The following is an 18,288-nucleotide window of genomic DNA, read 5'->3' as shown; positions in this document are numbered from 1 at the left end:
TTACCTGAAACTCCTCTTAGCTAATAACTTCATAAAGGGTGACCTTCACATATTCATATTTTAGTGCAAAGTATCATGAAAGTCTTAATTACTATGAGAATGCAAAACTGAGAAATGAAAATTTCTTTAAAAATAACTAAGCTAACTTTCATATATAAAAGTACTCCAACCCTGGAAAAAGAAAAAGGCACAACTGAGTGGTCCCCAGTTTAATTTGGACTTCTTTCCACAATCCTTTTCCTTGATAATCCCATATAAATCCCAAAACTTTTGGTTTGGGTATGTAAAAACAATAATAATTAAAACAAATTTTAAGAATTTATGCAAAACAGATATAGATAAGCTGCATATAAACCGTAGAAGTCTTGAATTATACTAGTTCCCATATATGCCATTTTAAAAAGCAAAAGCTTAGTGAGGATGTTCTTCTACTCACAAATTCAAAACAAGACACAGACAGTGTTTCTAACTGAACATTCCAAAATAAACTACAAAGTTTTCTACCTCAGTTCTAGTGAACATCTTCACTTTTGATCAGTCCCAGCCCATCTTTTTTTCTCTTTGATTGATTTTTGTTTTCTCGGTTCAGTTCAGTCACTCAGTTGTGTCCGACTCTTTGCGACACCGTGGACTGCAGCATGCTAACCTTCCTGTCCATCACCAACTCCCGGAGTTTACTCACACTCATGTCCATTACTTGGTGATGCCATCCAATCATCTCATACTCTGTCATCCCCTTCTCGTCTCGCCTTCGATTTTTCCCAGCACCAAGGTCTTTTCCAATGAGTCAGTTCTTCCCATCACGTGGCCAAAGTATTGGAGTTTCAGTCTTAACATCAGTTCTTCCAATGAATATTCAGGACTGATTTCCTTCAGGATGGACTGGTTGGATCTCCTTGCAGTCCAAGGGACTCTCAAGAGTCTTCTCCAACACCACAGTTCAAAAGATTCAGTTCTTCGGTGCTCAGCTTTCTTTATGGTCCAACTCTCACATCCATACATGACTAATGGAAAAAAAACTATCTTTGACTAGACAGACCTTTGCTGGCAAAGTAATGTCTCTGCTTCTTAATATGCTATCTAGGTTGGTCATAACTTGTCTTCCAAGGAGTAAGCATCTTTTGATTTCATGGCTGCAGTCACCATCTGCATTGATTTTGGAGCCCCTCAAAATAAAGTCAGCCACTGTTTCTCCATCTCATTCCCATGAAGTGATGGGACTGGATGCCATGATCTTAGTTTTCTGAATGTTGAGCTTTCAGCCAACTTTTTCACTCTCCTCTTTCACTTTCATCAAGAGGCTCTTTAGTTCTTCTTTGCTTTCTGCCATAAGGGTGGTGTCTGCATATCTGAGGTAATTGATATTTCTCTCAGCAATCTTGATTCCAACTTGTGCTTCATTCAGCCCAGCATTTCTCATGATGTACTCTGCATATAAGTTAAATAAGCAGAGTGACAATATATAGCCTTGATGTACTCCTTTTCCTATTTGGAACCAGTCTGTTGTTCCATGTCCAGTTCTAACCGTTGCTTCTTGACCTGCATACAGATCTCTCAAGAGGCAGGTCAAGTGGTCTGGTATTTCCAACTCTCTCAGAATTTTCCACGGTTTATTTTCTAGTGGCTTTTATACTTGTAGTTTTAACACAAAAGGTCTCACCAAGATTCTGGGTTATTTGTTAAATCCATAGGTGGTCAAAGAGCCATGGGCCCTCTCATCTTACCCAATCTCTTTTCTCACAGCACCCCAATACTCATGTCCAGTTTCCTTAATTCCTGATTCATTTGATACCTGTGTGGACCTCTCTGCTACTTCCCAGATGGTGCAATGGTACAGAATCTGCCTGCCAATATAGGAGGTGCAAAAGACTGGGTTTGATACCAGGGTCAGGATGATCCCCTGGAGTAGGAAATGGCAATCCATTCCAGTATTCTTGCCTGGAAAATTCTGTGGATAGAGGAGCCTGGCGGACTACAGTCCATGGGGTCTCAAAAGTTGGACACAACTGAGTGCACACAACAAGCAAGCATACACACACACACACTGACCCCTCTGCTAACTCATTTATGTCTCAAAGTGGTTAGAGTGCCCCAAGCTGTTCTGGTCTCCATGTTCTTTCTATCCTTACTTGCTCATATAAACACTCCAGAGAAAGGTTTTCTATATGCCCATTATTTTAATCTCATTGACCAATATTCTAATTGTATACTTCCAACTGTATATACCACCTTGAAGTGCAAAATCTCAAAACATACTTCATCTGTTCAGTGAAAATTACTTAACAAAACTTAAGTATACTCTCCTTATTTTCATTTTCCAAGTCTTTCAGATACAAGCACTTATAAAAAAGCACTAGTAACTTCATTTATCAAATATGATAACTGAAAGGCAATGCAGTTTTAACCCTAAAAATAGTTTGAAATTTATTTCCCCAAATAGTTTTATTTTTTAATTAATTTTTATTGAAGGATAATTGCTTTACAGAATTTTGCTATTTCCTGTCAAATCTCAACATGAATCAGCCATAGGTGTATACACATCTATCCTCTCCCTCTGTAAGTTCCATCTCCCTCTGCACCCCACACCCCTCTAGGTTGGTGCAGAGCCCATTTGAGTTTCCTAAGCCATACAGCAAATTCCCATTGGCTGTCTATCTTACAATTGGTAGTTTAAGTTTCCATGTTAACTCTTTCCATACATCTCACCCTCCGCTCCCCTCTCCCCATGTCCGTAAGTTTATTCTCTATGTTTACTTCTCCACTGTTGCCCTGTACATAAATTCTTCAGTATCACTTTTCTAGATTCTGTATATATGCGTTACAGGAAGATATTTATCTCTCTCTGACTTATTTTGTGCTGTATAATAGTTTCTAGGTTCATCCCACCTCATGAGAACTGACTCAAATGTGTTCCTTGTCATGGCTGAGTAGTATTCCATTGTGTATATGTACCACAACTTCTTTATTCATTCATCTGTCGATGAACATCTAGGTTACTTCCATGTTCTAGCTATTGGAAATAGCGCTGCAATCAACAATGTGTCGCTTTCAATTTTTGTTTCCTCATGGTATATGCCTAGGAGTGGGACTGTGGGTCATATGGTGCTTTTATTCCTAGTGTTTTAAGGAATCTCCATACCATATTCCATAGTGGCTAAATCAATTTACATTACCACAAGCAGTGCAGGAGCGTTCCCTTTTCTCCACACCCTCTCCAGCATTTATTTTTTATAGATTTTTTGATGATAGCCATTCTGACTGGTGTGAGGTGATATCTCATTGTAGTTTCGATTTGCATTTCTCTAATAATGAGCGATGTTGAGCAACTTTTCAAGTCTTTGTTAGCCATCTGTATGTCTTCTCTGGAGAAATGTCTGTTTAGGTCTTTTTCCCACTTTTCATTGAGTTATTTCTCTGGTATTGAGTTGTATGACTAAAAATTTTAGTTAGACCTCAAGGCAAAGCATAGTGTTACACAAGCTGCTAGCTTTAAAAAAACAAAGACTCTGAGCTAAAGAAAATAAATGATCATACTTATCTTTCTTATCTTTCCATCCCTACATGGGAAAATAAATTTCAAAGAACAGTTAACCAGAAATGTAGGTATATACTGATAGAGAATACTTTTTAGCTGTTAGTTAATTCCAACAGATGTCAAAAAAAATCTTACTAGGTTTATTGTAAAACCTGCCTGTAACTCTATTTCTGTGTAGCTGCACAGCCTAGCTGCCAAATGTAACTTATGCATGACTTGGAAAATAACAGGGGGCTAGGGGCTTCCCCAAGAAAAAGAAATGCAAAAAGGCAAAATTTTTATCTGAAGAGGCCTTACAAATAGCTGAAAAAAGAAGAGAAGTGAAAGGCAAAGGAAAAAAGGGAAGATATACCTATGTAAATGCAAAGTACCAAAGAATAGCAAGGAGAGATAAGAAAGCCTTTCTAAGTGAACAATGCAAAGAAATAGAGGAAAACAACAGAAGGGGAAAGACTATTAAATAATTCTGATCTCTGCAAGAAAATTAGAGATACCAAGAGCATATTTCATGGAAAGATGGGCACAATAAAGGACCTTAGAGAAGCAGAAGATATTAAGAGGAGATGGCAAGAATACACAGAACTATACAAAAAAAGATTTTCATGACCCAGATAACCACAACGGTGGGATCACTCACCTAGAGTCAGACAACCTGGAGTGCGAAGTCAAGTGGGCCTTAGGAAGCATTACTACGAACAAAGCTAGTGGAGGTGATGGAATAACAGCTGAGCTATTTCACATCCTAAAAGATGATGCTGTGCAAGTGCTGCACTCAGTGTGCCAACAAATTTGGAAAACTCAGCAATAGCCGCAGGACCAGAAAAGATCAGTTTTCATTCCAATCCCAAAGAAAGGCAGTGCCAAACAATTTTCAAACTACCACACAATTGCACTCATTTCACATGCAAGCTAAGTAATGCTCAAAATTCTCCAAGCTAGGCTTCAACAGTACGTGAACCCAGAACTTCCAGATGTTCAAGTTGAATTTAGAAAAGGCTAGAGGAACCAGAGATCAAACTGCCAACATTCTTTGGATCACAGAAAAAGCAAGAGAATTCTAGAAAAACATCTGCTTCATTGACTACACTAAAGGCTTTGGCTGTGTGGATCACAACAAACTGGAAAATTCTTAAAGAGACTGCAATACCAGACTACTTTATCTGCCTCTGCAAACCCTGTATGCAGGTCAAGAAGCAACAGTTAGAACCAGACATGGAACAACGGACTGGTTCAAAATTGGGCAAAGGAGTATGTCAATGCTGTATACCGTTACCCTGTTTATTTAACTTATATGCAGAATACATCATGAGAAATGCTGGGCTGGATGGAGCACAAGCTGGAATCAAGATTGCAGGGAGAAATATCAATAACCTCAGATATGCAGATGACACCACCCATATGGCAGAAAATGAGGAGGAACAAAAGAGCCTCTTGATGAAGAGTGAAAAAGCTGGCTTAAAACTCAACATTCCAAATCAAAGATCATGGCATCCGGTCCTATCACTTCATGGCAAATAAATGCGGAAACAATGAAAACAGTGACAGACTTTATCTTTTTGGGCTCCAACATCAGTGCAGGTGGTGCCTGGAGCAATGAAATTAAAAGATGCTTGTTCCTTGGAAGAAAAGCAATGACAAGCTTAGTGTATTAAAAAGCAGAGACATTACTTTGCTGACAAAGGTCATTATTGTCAAGGCTATGGATGTGATTTTTTCCAGGAGTCACGTATGGATGTGAGTTGGACCATAAAGAAGGCTGGGCACCAAAGAATTCATGCTTTTGAATTCTGATGTTGGAGAAGGCTCCTGGGAGTCCCTTGGACTACAAGGAGATAAAACCAGTCAATGCTAAAGGACAGTACTGGAGCTTCAGAATCAGTCCTTCCAATGAATATTCCTGATGCGAGGAGCCAACTTATTAGAAAAGACCCTAATGCTGGCAAAGAAGAAGGGGATGACAGAGGATGAGATGCTTGGATGATATCACCAACTCAATGGGCATGAGTTTGAGCAAACTCTGCAAGTCGGTGAAGGACAGGGAAGCCTGGCATGCTGCAAACTGTTGGACATGACTGAGTGACTGGACAACAAAGGGGATTCCCAGGTGGCTCAGCTGTAAAGAATCCACCAGCCAATACAGGAGAAATGTGGGTTCAACCCTGGGTCAGGAGGATACCCTGGAGGAGCAAATGGCAACCCACTCCGGTATTCTTGACTGTAGAATCCCAAGGACAGAGGAGCCTGGCAGGCTACATTCCATAGAGTCACAAATAGTCAGACATGACTGACGACTGACCGACTAAGCATGCAGACTATATCAGAGGAAGGCTCTCATCACCTCTATGCAGGAGGACATGGTATTAGGACCCTCATAGAGATTCAAACCGAAACAATGTGCTGGAATATTTTCAAAACATTACAATAAAATAAAATGACATCGTATCAAAAACATCTGTATATAGAAGTTAAAATAGACACATCTCAAACAGTTCTGAGTAACATGTAACAGAATCTGTAAAATGATTCACATAATGTAATGAAACAAAAAGTCATACTTTCAGAAATAATAAATCCTGATACTATACTGGCGGAAACACACCTAACTTAAAAAGGTATCTCATTTCCATACCTATATAAAATGGACTCAAGACAGACCCTATCTTACCACTGTCAAGCCTCCTCCCCACTTTCAAATAATTACACATTCCTTCCAATAAAATCCAATTCCAATCCATTAGAGCTGTGTCTTTGAAATGTTTAACTTCTAAAGGAACTAGTTTAACACAAAATAGTTTTGAGTATGATTATTTCCCCAAGACTAAGTTTCTAATAACATTAACTTCCTCCACTTCTAAAATTCCTTTTTTCTTTGACAGAAATATAGCTGTAGAGGAACACAGTCTAGACAGGCAAAGGCTGCTGAGACATGCTACTGGAAACAAGAATTCTATATAGTAAAGTCAATCAGAACAGACATGGAAAAAGCTGAAACATAAAAATGAAATACTATTTTGCATCTGACAATGATAAAAATGTCCTAGTAATATTTGTCTGTAAAGTCTGTTTTTGAGACATTTGGATGACAACTGTATATTTTTCTAGCTAAATACAGCTACTGGTTTTCAAAGGTCTTAATGATTCAAATTGGCATCTGTCTGCATATACATAGACCCTACCCTCATCTATGTTAGGAAAAACACAAAAATTTAAAACTCAATGTGTCCTCTGTTCAGAAAAGGTAAAATAAACTGAATGCATATAAATTTCTTATGTTAAAACAGGCTTTAAGAAACTTTATTCCATCATGACAAAAAGACTTGATTCACTCTTTAGTTATACTGTTATTCTAAATATACTTTAAAAAAAGAAAGACAATTAACAGATTGTTCTTTCTTTTCAACAAAATCAAATCACTTTCTCTACTTTGTTCCTTTTGTTAATGGAACTACTGTACTATCCATTACCCAGTGATTCCAGGCCAAAACTCTTAATACTTCTATCAAAGTCTACTTCCCAACTCAGAAATTCTTCTAATTTCTTGATACATCATTTTCTCCATATTCTACTTCTCAGACTCTAAAATTAAGGACCTTGATATCTCCAATTTGCCTCTGCCTCCTAAAAAAAAAAAAAAAACAAAAAAAAACACCCAAACAGAACATCCTTTCTAAAGTGCAAATGTTTTCTAAAAAAGTTCAGTCTCCTTAGTATAACACATGCAACTTTTTGTTAAATTTCTTCTTTGATATTTTTTCTTTCTAAAGTTTCTGTAAATGAATTTTTAAAACGTTCATTTTCCAAAAATTTGCTAAGACTATCACAAAAAAACTATCTCTGTATGTTGAATTGTATCCTGTATCTGTTCTAAAAAATCACCTGGATTCCTTTGAACTTTCTATTTTAAAAATCATGTTGACTATGAATAAGACAGTTTTACTTCTTCCCTACTAAACTTTATGCTTTTTATTTATTTTACTTGCCTTAAAGAAAGTAAAAGCTAGAAATAGTCTGGGAAGACACATCCTTACTTCATTCCTAATTTTAAGAAGAAAATATTCAGTCTTCCATTATCATGAATGAAATTTGTTGTAGGTTCTCAGTAGATCCCTCTGTGTATCTTGTAGAAGTTCCCTTTTCTGTTAGCTTTCTGAGAACTTTTTATCATGAGCAAATGCTGTATTTTTTGTCAAATGCTTTTTCTGCTTCTATTAACCTGATGATTTTTTTCCCTCTGTTATTCTATTACTGTGATTATGTAGAGTTCATTTGCCACTGGTAAACCATACAATCAAGGGGTAAATCTCAATTAGTCATCATGAATTATCTTTTACATACTGCTGAATGTGATTTGCTAATATCTTGTGAAGAATGTCCACATTTATGTAAATAAAAGTATTAGTGTGAAATCTGTATTTCTTATATTATCTTTGTTAGATTTTTATTTCAGTAGCTTCATAAAGTGAATTAAGGAGCATTCTTCTCTTTGTCTAAAAGGTTAAAAGATGGCTATTATTTTTCTTTGACATTTCATACAATTCAACAGTGAAACCACGGATACCCGAGTAAAATCACCTTCAAGAGAAAACCACTGACCAGTGAAATCACCTATGCCTGAGTAATCTTTGTGAAGAATAGCTCAGGGCTTCCGGGGTGGCTCAGACAGTAAAGAATCTGCCTTCAATGCAGGGAACCCAGGTTTGATCCCTGGGCTGGGAAGATCCCATGGAGAAGGGAATAGCTACCCACTCCAGTACTCTTGCCTGGAGAATCCAAGGACAGAGGAGCCTGGCAGGCTATAGTCCACAGGGTCACAAAGCAAAGACTCAGAGACGACTGAGTGACTAACACTTTAATTAAAAATTCAATTTTGATAATAGATATAAAGATAACCTATATCTATAATAATATATAAGAGGTAATCTATTATATCAGTTTTTTAAACTAGATTTGTAAGGGAATCTGTCTAGTTCATTTGTTGAATTTATTGGCATTACTGATGCCTATAATACTATCTATTAATATATAGAGAGGTAATCTAAAATATCAGTTCTTTAAACTAGATTTATAAAGGAAATTCTCTATTTCATTTGTTGAATTTATTGGCATTACTGATGCCTGTAATACTGTCTTATTATCCTGTAACAAGGATCTACAGATCACTGTATAGGGTCTATAGTAATACCTCCACTTCCACTACCGCTACCAGTAATTTATGTTTTTTCTTTCTCAAAAGGAATTTTAAACCGTTATTTTTTTAATATAGAGCCAACAAAGGTAGGTAAGAGGTAAGTATCTAATATAGGTACAAAACTATTTTCCCCCAGGCACTTCTTGGAGGTGGTGTGGGGAATATTTCTCTATTTTCTTCTATATTCCAAGAAAATACAATGTTGTTGTGTGTTCATTTTTACTCAATCAGAAATATCCTATGATTCATGTGCTGTACAGAATTATGGAAATTTCTAAATATTTATAGATTTCTTACTGTTTTTTATTTCTAGTTAAATCCCAGGATAATCAGATACAACTTTCTATCATTTGAAATTTACTGTAAGTTAAAGTTACTGTAAAGTTACTGAAAATTACTGTAAGTTATTTTAAAATTATGTTGAATATCCTATATTGGCTTAAAAAGTTATTCTGCAGTTACTGCATGTTTTATTAATGTAAATTAAGCTGAGCCGACAGCATTGTTCAAATCTTCTATGTATTTTTTAAGATTGATTTGTCTTATGGATTACTACGAACAATATTAAAATGCCCAGTTTTAAATTTAAAATTGTAGATTTCTCTGCTTTTTGTCATTTTTAAAATGTACTTTGAAACTGTTATTACTGATATACAGATTAAGGAACTTAAAGTTTTCCAATATATTGACCCTTTTGACACTAAGAAATATGTCTTTTTACATCAATACAACTGATACTCCTTGTCTTGAATTCTAATTCATCTGATGTCAATACAATTACACAAACGTTCCTCTGTTTACTATTTGCATTTCCAACCTGTGTCTCTGTACTTTAACCTGACTTCAGCAGTAGACAGTGTAGTTAGCTAGTACTTTTTAATCCAGTATGACTTCGTCTTTTAATTGAACTTCTTAGACCACTAATATCCAAAAGAAATATACAAGTCACATACTTTGAAGTTTCTAGTAACCATAATGAGAAGTTAAAGAAAGTGAAATTAACTTTAATATATATTTTAACCCAATATATCTGAAATATTACTGTGAAAGTGAAGTGTTAATCACTTAGTCATGTTTGACTCTTTGCAACCCCATGGACTATATAGCCCACCAGGCTTCTCTCCTCTGTCCATGGAATTCTCCAGGCAAGAACACTGGATTGGTTTGCCATTTCCTTCTCCAGGGGATCTTGCCGACCCAGGGATCGAACCTGGGTCTTTTGCATTGCAGGCAGATTCTTTACAATCTGAGCCACCACATCAACATATACTCAGTACTTTTACAATTTTTTGAGATGTTTTACACTCTTATTTTTTCAGTACTAAGTCTGAAGCACACACCCATTCACTTATCAATTAAGAGCAGTCACATTCTGCATGCTCTACAGCCTTATATAACCAATGGTTACTACGAGACTATGTTAGTTTAGCCAATTTACATTTAGAGATTTATGACTGGGTTTAATATCTAGCCATTAATTTTCTAACTGTCCAGTGTTCTGTTGTTCTTCTCTTGCAATATTTGACAGTATTCCATTTTAATTCCTCTATGAGTTTTTCATTTTAAACAGTGTTTCTGAGGTATGATTCACATAAAATAAGCTTCATATAAAGCTACAATCATCTGACTAGTTTTGACATATGTTTACATCTATGAAACCTTCAGCATAAAAGAATATATATATCCATCATCTCTAAATTCCTTATGTCCTTTACAAACCCCGCCCACCATGCCCTTTGCTTTGTTGTTGTTTACTTGCTAAGTTGGGTCTGACTCTCTTGCAACACCGAAGACTGTAGCCCATCAGACTCCTCTGTCCATGGGATTTCCCAAGCAAGAATACTGGAGTAGGTCACCACTTCATTCTCCAGGGGATCTTCTCAAGCCAGGAACAGAACCCACACCTCCTGTATTGGCAGGCGGGTTCTTTACCACTGAGCCACCAGGGAAGCTCATAGAACAATAGGTCACTCTACATGGCTGAGCAGCATTTCACTGTATGTATGAAACTCAATGCCAAAAGAGTCATTTATTTATCCATTCATCATTGATGGACCCTTGGATTGTTCTAGGCTTTAGATATTACAAATAAAGCTACTATAAACATTTACATGAGTGATGAGTATATGCTATCATTTTTCTTGGGTTAAGTACCTAAGAAACAAAAGTTGGATCATACAGTAAATGTTTAACGTTTTTAAGAAACTGCCAAATTGTTTTCCAAAACAGTCCTAAATTTTACATCCCCAACAACAGTATATGAGTGTTACAGTACCCTCATATCCTTTTCAACACTTACTATGGTCACTCTTTTAAATATTAGCTGTTGTAGAGATAGGCAATGTTGTCTCACTTTAGCTTTAATTTTTATTCTGGATAAAAATCCTTTATCAACTGCATGCTTTGTCAAGATGTCTGCCACTCTATGGCTTGTCTTTTCATTCTCTTAACTGTATTTTGAATAACGTTAAGTTTTTAAAACTGATCAAATCCCATTTGTTCTCTCATAGACCATGTTTTTGGAGTCAAATTAACAACTAAACAACAAAACGTAGATCCAAGAAGTTTGCTGCTCCTGCTGTTGTTGGCAGCATATGGATATCCTATTGTTACACAACTCTCTGCTGAAAAATCTATTTTTTCCCCCTCTACTGAGTTGCCTTTGTACCTTTGTCAAAAACCAGCTGTCCATAATTGTGTGGCTTTTTTCTTGGACTCTCTATTCTGTTCTACTCATCTATGTACCTTTACCTTAATATGATATTGTTTTGATTATGTTAGGGTTTACAATAACTTGAAAACAGGAGTCAGTCCTCTGAATTTCTACTAGCTTTTAACTATCCATCTTTGTTGAAGCTCCAATATGCTGGTCACCTGATGTCTAGAATCTACTGATTGGAAAAGATTCTGATGCTGGGAAAGATTGGGGGCAGAAGAAGGGGGCGACAGAGAATGAGACAGTTGGACGGCATCACCAACTCAATGGAGATGAGTTTGAGCAAACTCTGGGAGATGGTGAAGGACAGGGATGCCTGGAGTAATGCAGTCCATGGGGTCGCAAAGAGGCTGACATGACTTAGTGACTGAACAACAAAATGTTTCTTTTTTCTTATCTTACCTGGCATTTTTCTTCAGATTTTAGACATTTTCAGTTATTACTGCTTCAATTACATACATATTTCGCAACATTCTCTTTACTCCCTTTCTGAAAACTCCAAGGATACATACGTTAGGCTGCCTGATCATCCAAAGACATACTTTCATTCTCTCTGGAAACTGAATAATTTCTATCAATCTGTACTCAAGTTCACTAACCTTTCTTCAGTTGTCTCCAAACTTCTGTTCGTCTCAGTGAATTTTTCCATTCCAAATACAGTGTGAATACTGTATTTTTCAGTTACAGCATTTCTATATGCTTTCTTTATAGCTTTCTCAACACATCTTCCATGTTCATTCTTTCATTATTTTCTTTTACAGCTTTAAAAATACTTATAGTCTCTGTCTTCAAATTCCAATATTTAGGTCATTTTGAGGTCTATTCTTATTGAATGCTTCTTTACATGATTGTAACATCTGATGTAGGTAGGATACTGTAGATAATTGTCGGAAGACTGAATCATGTTGTCTCCCATAGGGGATACTATTTAGGCAGGCAATTAAATTACTGGTGAATTCTTCACGTCTTGTCAGACTGGACTATCACAGTCACTTACTATTAGTATTAGTGTATGATCCTTTCTCTGAAAGCCTGAGCATTCTGCAGCCTAAACAGAATGTTTGAGGTAATCCACAAGACGTACGCACTCTAACTTCCCAGAACTCCAATGTCTCAGAGCACTGTACAATCTATGGAATCACCATTCTAACTCTCAGCCCCACAGTAGGTCATTCCTGACAGACCATGAGTGTGTTAACCTGCACATATGCAGTCCAGTCATTATTCAAAATTCTGATTTAAGAATCCCTACACCAAATTCTGCCCTCTGACCTATGCCCAAACCCTTGGACGAGTTCCTTTTTCAGGATCCTCCTCTGTAAATTCCAAATGTCTCAGAAGCTCTGAATACCAATCTTACTCTCTTCAGCACAGTGAAACCTTCATGCTCTGCTTGGGTTCTACCTCCATGTGCTACAACAGTAGGGTACCTCAAAGTAGAAAAGCCAAACTATGAGATTAATTTCACATGTTTCCTTTATCTCAAGAATCACCATCTTATACTATTTACTCATCAATTCCAGACAACAGCTGTCCTACATATTTTACTCTATTTTATAGTTTTTCATTTTGAGGGAAGATGCAAAGAAGGAAAGGCTGCTACCAATAGTCTGTCACAGCCCTACAAATCAGTTTTTAAAACATTTCCATTGAGGTGAGGTGAAGTCACTCAGTCACGTCCGACTCTTTGCGACCCCGTGGACTGTAGCCCACCAAGCTCCTCTGTCCATCGGATTCTCCAGGCAACAGTACTGGAGTGGGTTGCCATTTCATTTCAATTATCAATCATTAAATGTAGTTTTAAAAAAATGAAACTGACAGAGAGACACAGACATCTGAGCTTGTTCGTTCAATTATTTGCACATGGTACCCTGACTTTCAAAATCATGGCCTAGTAATTTTGCTTTGTAATTGTGACATGGAAAACTCAGTAATGACAATACGAAGAAGAATTTATCTTATCATTATTATAACTATATTTGGAGAATACCTCATTATTTTTATTTAACTTGCAGGGTCTGTATGTGTGCACTGAGGCGTACATATACATGGGCGTGGTTATCTAAAGAAAACGAAAATGCTTTCCTTCTTTCACAATCTTTATATTGCCCAATGTAATCGATTCCTCAAACAAGTAATTCAGGAAAGAGTTTAGTAAAAAGAAACCTTGGTTAAGGTAAGTAACATAAAATTTACAGTTATAAAGCAAACTAACTCATTCATCATCAGATTCAAATTTGGTCCACTGGCCAAAAATCTAAAGTCTAAATATTGGTCCACATATTTACAGACAGACAATACAAACAGCCAGTTATTTCAAATATATAAAGTTTAAATACCCTGTGAAGATTAAACAAATCTTATGTTTTCAAGTAAATAAAGGAAATCAATTCAAAAAATTAAAATACTGTTACAGCAAAGAAACATATTGAAACCACATAAAAAACACAACTATGCAACTGAATCTTGTATTTGGGGCTGTAGGATTTGTGGGACTGAGAAGAAATACCGTAAAAATATTTTATGACATTCAAACATGAAAGTTAAACACACGAAAGTACAAAAGAAGTGCGAGTGAGGAAACTTGTAAATGAAAGAAAAAAAAAGTTACATTTGTCATTTAAAAAAAAAATCTATCAGAATTAATTACTTGACCACAAGACACCCACTTCAGGTTTTTTTTCCACTTGATACATATATACTGTAGCAAAATTTCCTCTAAAATGTTTCAACACAAAGCATTTAAAAATGAAGGCTATTCTGGTAAAGCACACCAAACTTGTAACATTCTGCCCTGCAAAATGGCAAATAATGAGACCTAGGAGAGTAACACTTACCTGTAACCACCATGCTGGTCATGTTAGAGTTTGGACTACTGAGAACACTGCCTGAGAGTAGTTCGTCAGATCCTCTCTATAAAAACAAGAACAAATTGGCATAAGACCCCTTTAAATTTAAAAATGTTAATCTGAAAGTCACTTCTCTGTAACTTTTCAAATAGTCTCACTGAAAACTGTCAGGTGTTACACTACTGGGAATAAAAAAAATTTAATTCCTGAAATAATAAGTTAACTCCACTCTCCTATTCGTAAGTTCCTTTCTCACAAAGCCAACAGTAGGTCCTTCCTTCCATTCACCCGAGTCCAAAAGGCAATAAATAGGAAAAATGACTAGGTTTCATAATCAAAAGCTTTGGAAAACTACATCATTTTTTTAATAAGCAAATACCAAAGCAGTTGAACTTTCTCATAGACACTCTGAATCCTTCAACCTCATATCCTTTACTCATCCAGATAACTCAGGTCTTTAGAAAATGAGAACTGCACACTAATGATCTGGACAACTCATCTTCACAATCATTGAAATTAAACAGGTATATGTTTCAATGGGTAGAACACTGTAAGTAAAGGCAAAATCTATGGAATGAGAAATTTCTTTCTGCCAATATAAGAAGAGACAATCATGTCTTCAAATCCTTTAAAGAAAAATCATATGAATCATTATGTTCATATGTTCTTAGAACTACAGTTTGTTCAAACCAAGCAATGTCGTTTCAGCTGCTTTTAAGATGTGCATACTTACAAAAGTACATATGAGCACACTAATTTTAAAATAGCTAATCAACTGTTTTGCCTATTTGAAGTATGTCTATACTTACATACATTGGTAAGCAATATTTAAAATAACTAAATCAATACTAGCTGATTTAGACAAACAGTACAAAGCTGAATGCAACCACCGAAATGGAAAAAAAATATACAAAGATAATTTATCAGAGCATTTCAGAAAGTCCAAAACAATTCTAATTAACCATAAGCTTCATGCTAATCTGTGTTAAACTCATTCTTTAATAAACTGTATCACAACAAATATAAAAGTGATAAATATTCATATGTCATTGTCCTCATTGTTTTAAAAGGGAACTTTTTATTAACATCAAGCTCAGAGAAATACAAGAAGAAAAATAAAAACACAGTATGAAGTCACATTAATGCCACATTTACATCATCTTTAATTTTTTAGTCAAGGTATGGAAGATACAGCACGGCAATGTTTTATAAGGACATGCCATACAGAATTAGCTACTTAAGAGATCTTTAAATTGTGGTCCCTAGAGCAACATTAAAAACCTGGAAATTTCCTTAGTGAACTATGTTCTCAGATCCATCCTAGACCTACTGAAGAAAACAATGGAGACAGGATCCAACAACCTGAGTTCATTAACAAGCCCTCCAGGTGCTTCTATTGAATGCTAAAGTTTAAGAACTGCTAATAAACATTACTGGTTAACTACAACAAAAATGTTTCCTAGTTTGTTTTCTTTTTAGTTTTTTTAGAACACTGTTAGATTTAGAATAAAATTGGGAAGAAGGGACAGATTTCTCATATACACCCTGCCACTACACACGCATAGCGTCCTCCATTATCAGCATCCTCCACCAGACTGGTACATTTATTACCAAAGATTAATGTATCATATCTACCCAAAGTCCAGTTTAATAAATTAAGGTTTAATACTGTACATTCAATGTGTTTGGACAAATGTGTAGTGACATATATCCATCTTTTAACTTTTTTTTTTTAAACATTATTTTCACTACTCCCAACATCCTCTGTGTTCTGGCTATTATTCATCCAGACTCCTTCCAACCCCTTAATTTTGTTGTCTCCATAGTTTTGCCTGTTTCAGAATACAGGTGGAATCTTACAGTATGAAACATTCTCAATTGGCTTCTTCCATTTAGTAATCTGCGTTATGCTATCAGGTACCCCCCATGTCTTTTCATCGCTTGAAAATTCATTTTGTTTTACTGCTGATAAATACTACATTGTTATGTACCACAGTTTACTAATCCATTCACCTACTGAAAGACATCTTGACTGACTTCATGTTTTGGCAATTATGAATAAAGCTGCTGTTAAGATCCATGTGCAGGTTTCTCTGTATATGTAACTTTTCAACATCTCTGAATAAAAATCAAGGAGTTGCTGGATCATATAGCACAAGTATGTTCAGCTTTGTAAAAACAGCTTATTTGTTTTCCAAAGTGGCTATATAATTCTGCATTCCCAACAGGAAGCTATGAGATTTCCTGACACTCCATATCCTCCCCGGCCTTTATGGGTGCCAGGGTTTCAGATTTTGGCTATTCTGATAGTGCAGCAGTACCTCACTGTTGCTTCCGTTTGCATTTACTTAATGACATATGATGCGGAGCATCTTTTCATATGTGTATCTGCCATCTGTATATCTTCTTTGGTGAGGTGTTTGGTCCACTTTCTAATCAGGTTGCTTTCTTACTGCTGAGTTTGAAAGTTCTGGGTATTTTAGATAATAGCCCTTTGCCCCGTGTATTATCTGCAAGTATTTTCTTCAAGTCTGTGGCTTGTCTTCTAGTTATCTTTCACAGAGAAAAAATTACTGATTTTAATCAAGTCCAGCTAATCAATTATGTCTTTCTTAGGTTATGTCTTTGGTGTTGTACCTGAAGAGATACCTTTATACCTAAGTTATCAAGATTTTTCTCCCACATTATTTTCTAAGAGTTTTATAGTTTAGCATTTTACATTTAGGTCTATGATTCACCTTGAGTTAATTTTTGTGAAAAGTTTAACGTCTGTCTCAATTCATTCTTTTGCACATGGATTTCAGTTGTTTCACTAGCACTTGTCAGAAAGACTTATCTTTGCTCCACTGTTTTGCCTTTGCCTCTTTGTCAAAAACAGGTTTGACTATATTTATAGGGGGCTCTATGCTGGGCTCTCTATTCTGTTTCACTGATCAACTTGTCTATCCTTTCACAAAAACAAGGCTGCCTTGATCACTGTGAAGTGAAGTGAAGTGAAGTGAAGTGAAGTCACTCAGTTGTGTCCGACTCTTTGCGACCCCATGGACTAGCCTACCATGCTTCTCCATCCGTGGGATTCTCCAGGCAAGAATACTGGAGTGGGTTGCCATTTCCTTCTCCAGGAGATCTTCCCAACCCAGGGATCGAACCCAGGTCTCCCGCACTGCAGGCAGATGCTTTACCATCTGAGCCACCAGGGAAGCTCTCTTGATCACTGTAGCTTCATATTAAATCTTGAAGTTGAGTAGTATCAGTCCTCCAACTTTGTTATTCTCCTTCAATACTGTGTTGGCTATTCTGGGGTTTTTGCTTCTCCATATAAACTTCACAATCAATTTGCTGATACCCATATAACAACTTGCAGAAATTTTGACTGGGATTGACTCTATAGATCATTTTGGGAAGAACTGACATCCTGACTATACCGAGTATTTCTATACATGAATATGGACTTCGCAGGTGATGCAAGTGGTAAAGAATCCACCTGCCAATACAGGAGATGTAAGAGATGCAGGTTCAATCCCTGGGTTGGGAAGATCTCCTGGAGAAGGAAATGACAACCTACTCCAGTATTTCTCACTTGGAAGATTCCATGGAGAGAGGAATCTACTTGCTAAACACCATGAGAGCACAAACTCACACAATCAATAAAAATACAAAATAAATTTAACAATGACACACCAAAAAGGATCAATAAAATCAAGCTTTTGATTTTTTGAAAACAACAAAAGAGACAAAACAAAAAAAGATAGCTAATTATACCTCATTAATCCATGCACATAAGAATAAAAGCTCAGGGAAAAAACTGAAGCAACCAGATGAAAACAACTTAGCTCAGTGAATAACCTCATGGAGCATAATGATACCATTTTCTTACAGTTGCAGGACTTTTAAGAAAAATAAACTTCTAGGTTATTTATGCCACTATATTCTGCATTTGCATTTTGTTGGCACCCCACTCCAGCACTCTTGCCTGGAAAATCCCACGGATGGGGGAGCC

At 36.3% G+C, this 18,288-nt stretch overlaps 1 protein-coding gene across 5 annotated transcripts in view; it reads right to left on the bottom strand.

The window, feature by feature from the left end:
* The window catches only part of PTBP2 (polypyrimidine tract binding protein 2), an 84,070-nt gene that overhangs the window by 44,864 nt on the left and 20,918 nt on the right, over positions 1–18,288 (bottom strand). For all 5 annotated transcript variants that reach the window (XM_069573639.1, XM_069573640.1, XM_069573641.1 and 2 more), the window contains exon 3: positions 14,277–14,352. In XM_069573639.1, coding sequence (XP_069429740.1) covers positions 14,277–14,352 — 76 coding nt within the window. The remainder of the gene's footprint in view (positions 1–14,276; positions 14,353–18,288) is intronic.

The sequence above is a fragment of the Ovis canadensis genome, chromosome 1 (genome assembly GCF_042477335.2).
Source record: "Ovis canadensis isolate MfBH-ARS-UI-01 breed Bighorn chromosome 1, ARS-UI_OviCan_v2, whole genome shotgun sequence".
NCBI classification, from domain to species: domain Eukaryota; kingdom Metazoa; phylum Chordata; class Mammalia; order Artiodactyla; family Bovidae; genus Ovis; species Ovis canadensis.
Note: the sequence above shows the minus strand (reverse complement) of the source record. Positions and strands in the feature narration are given on the sequence as shown.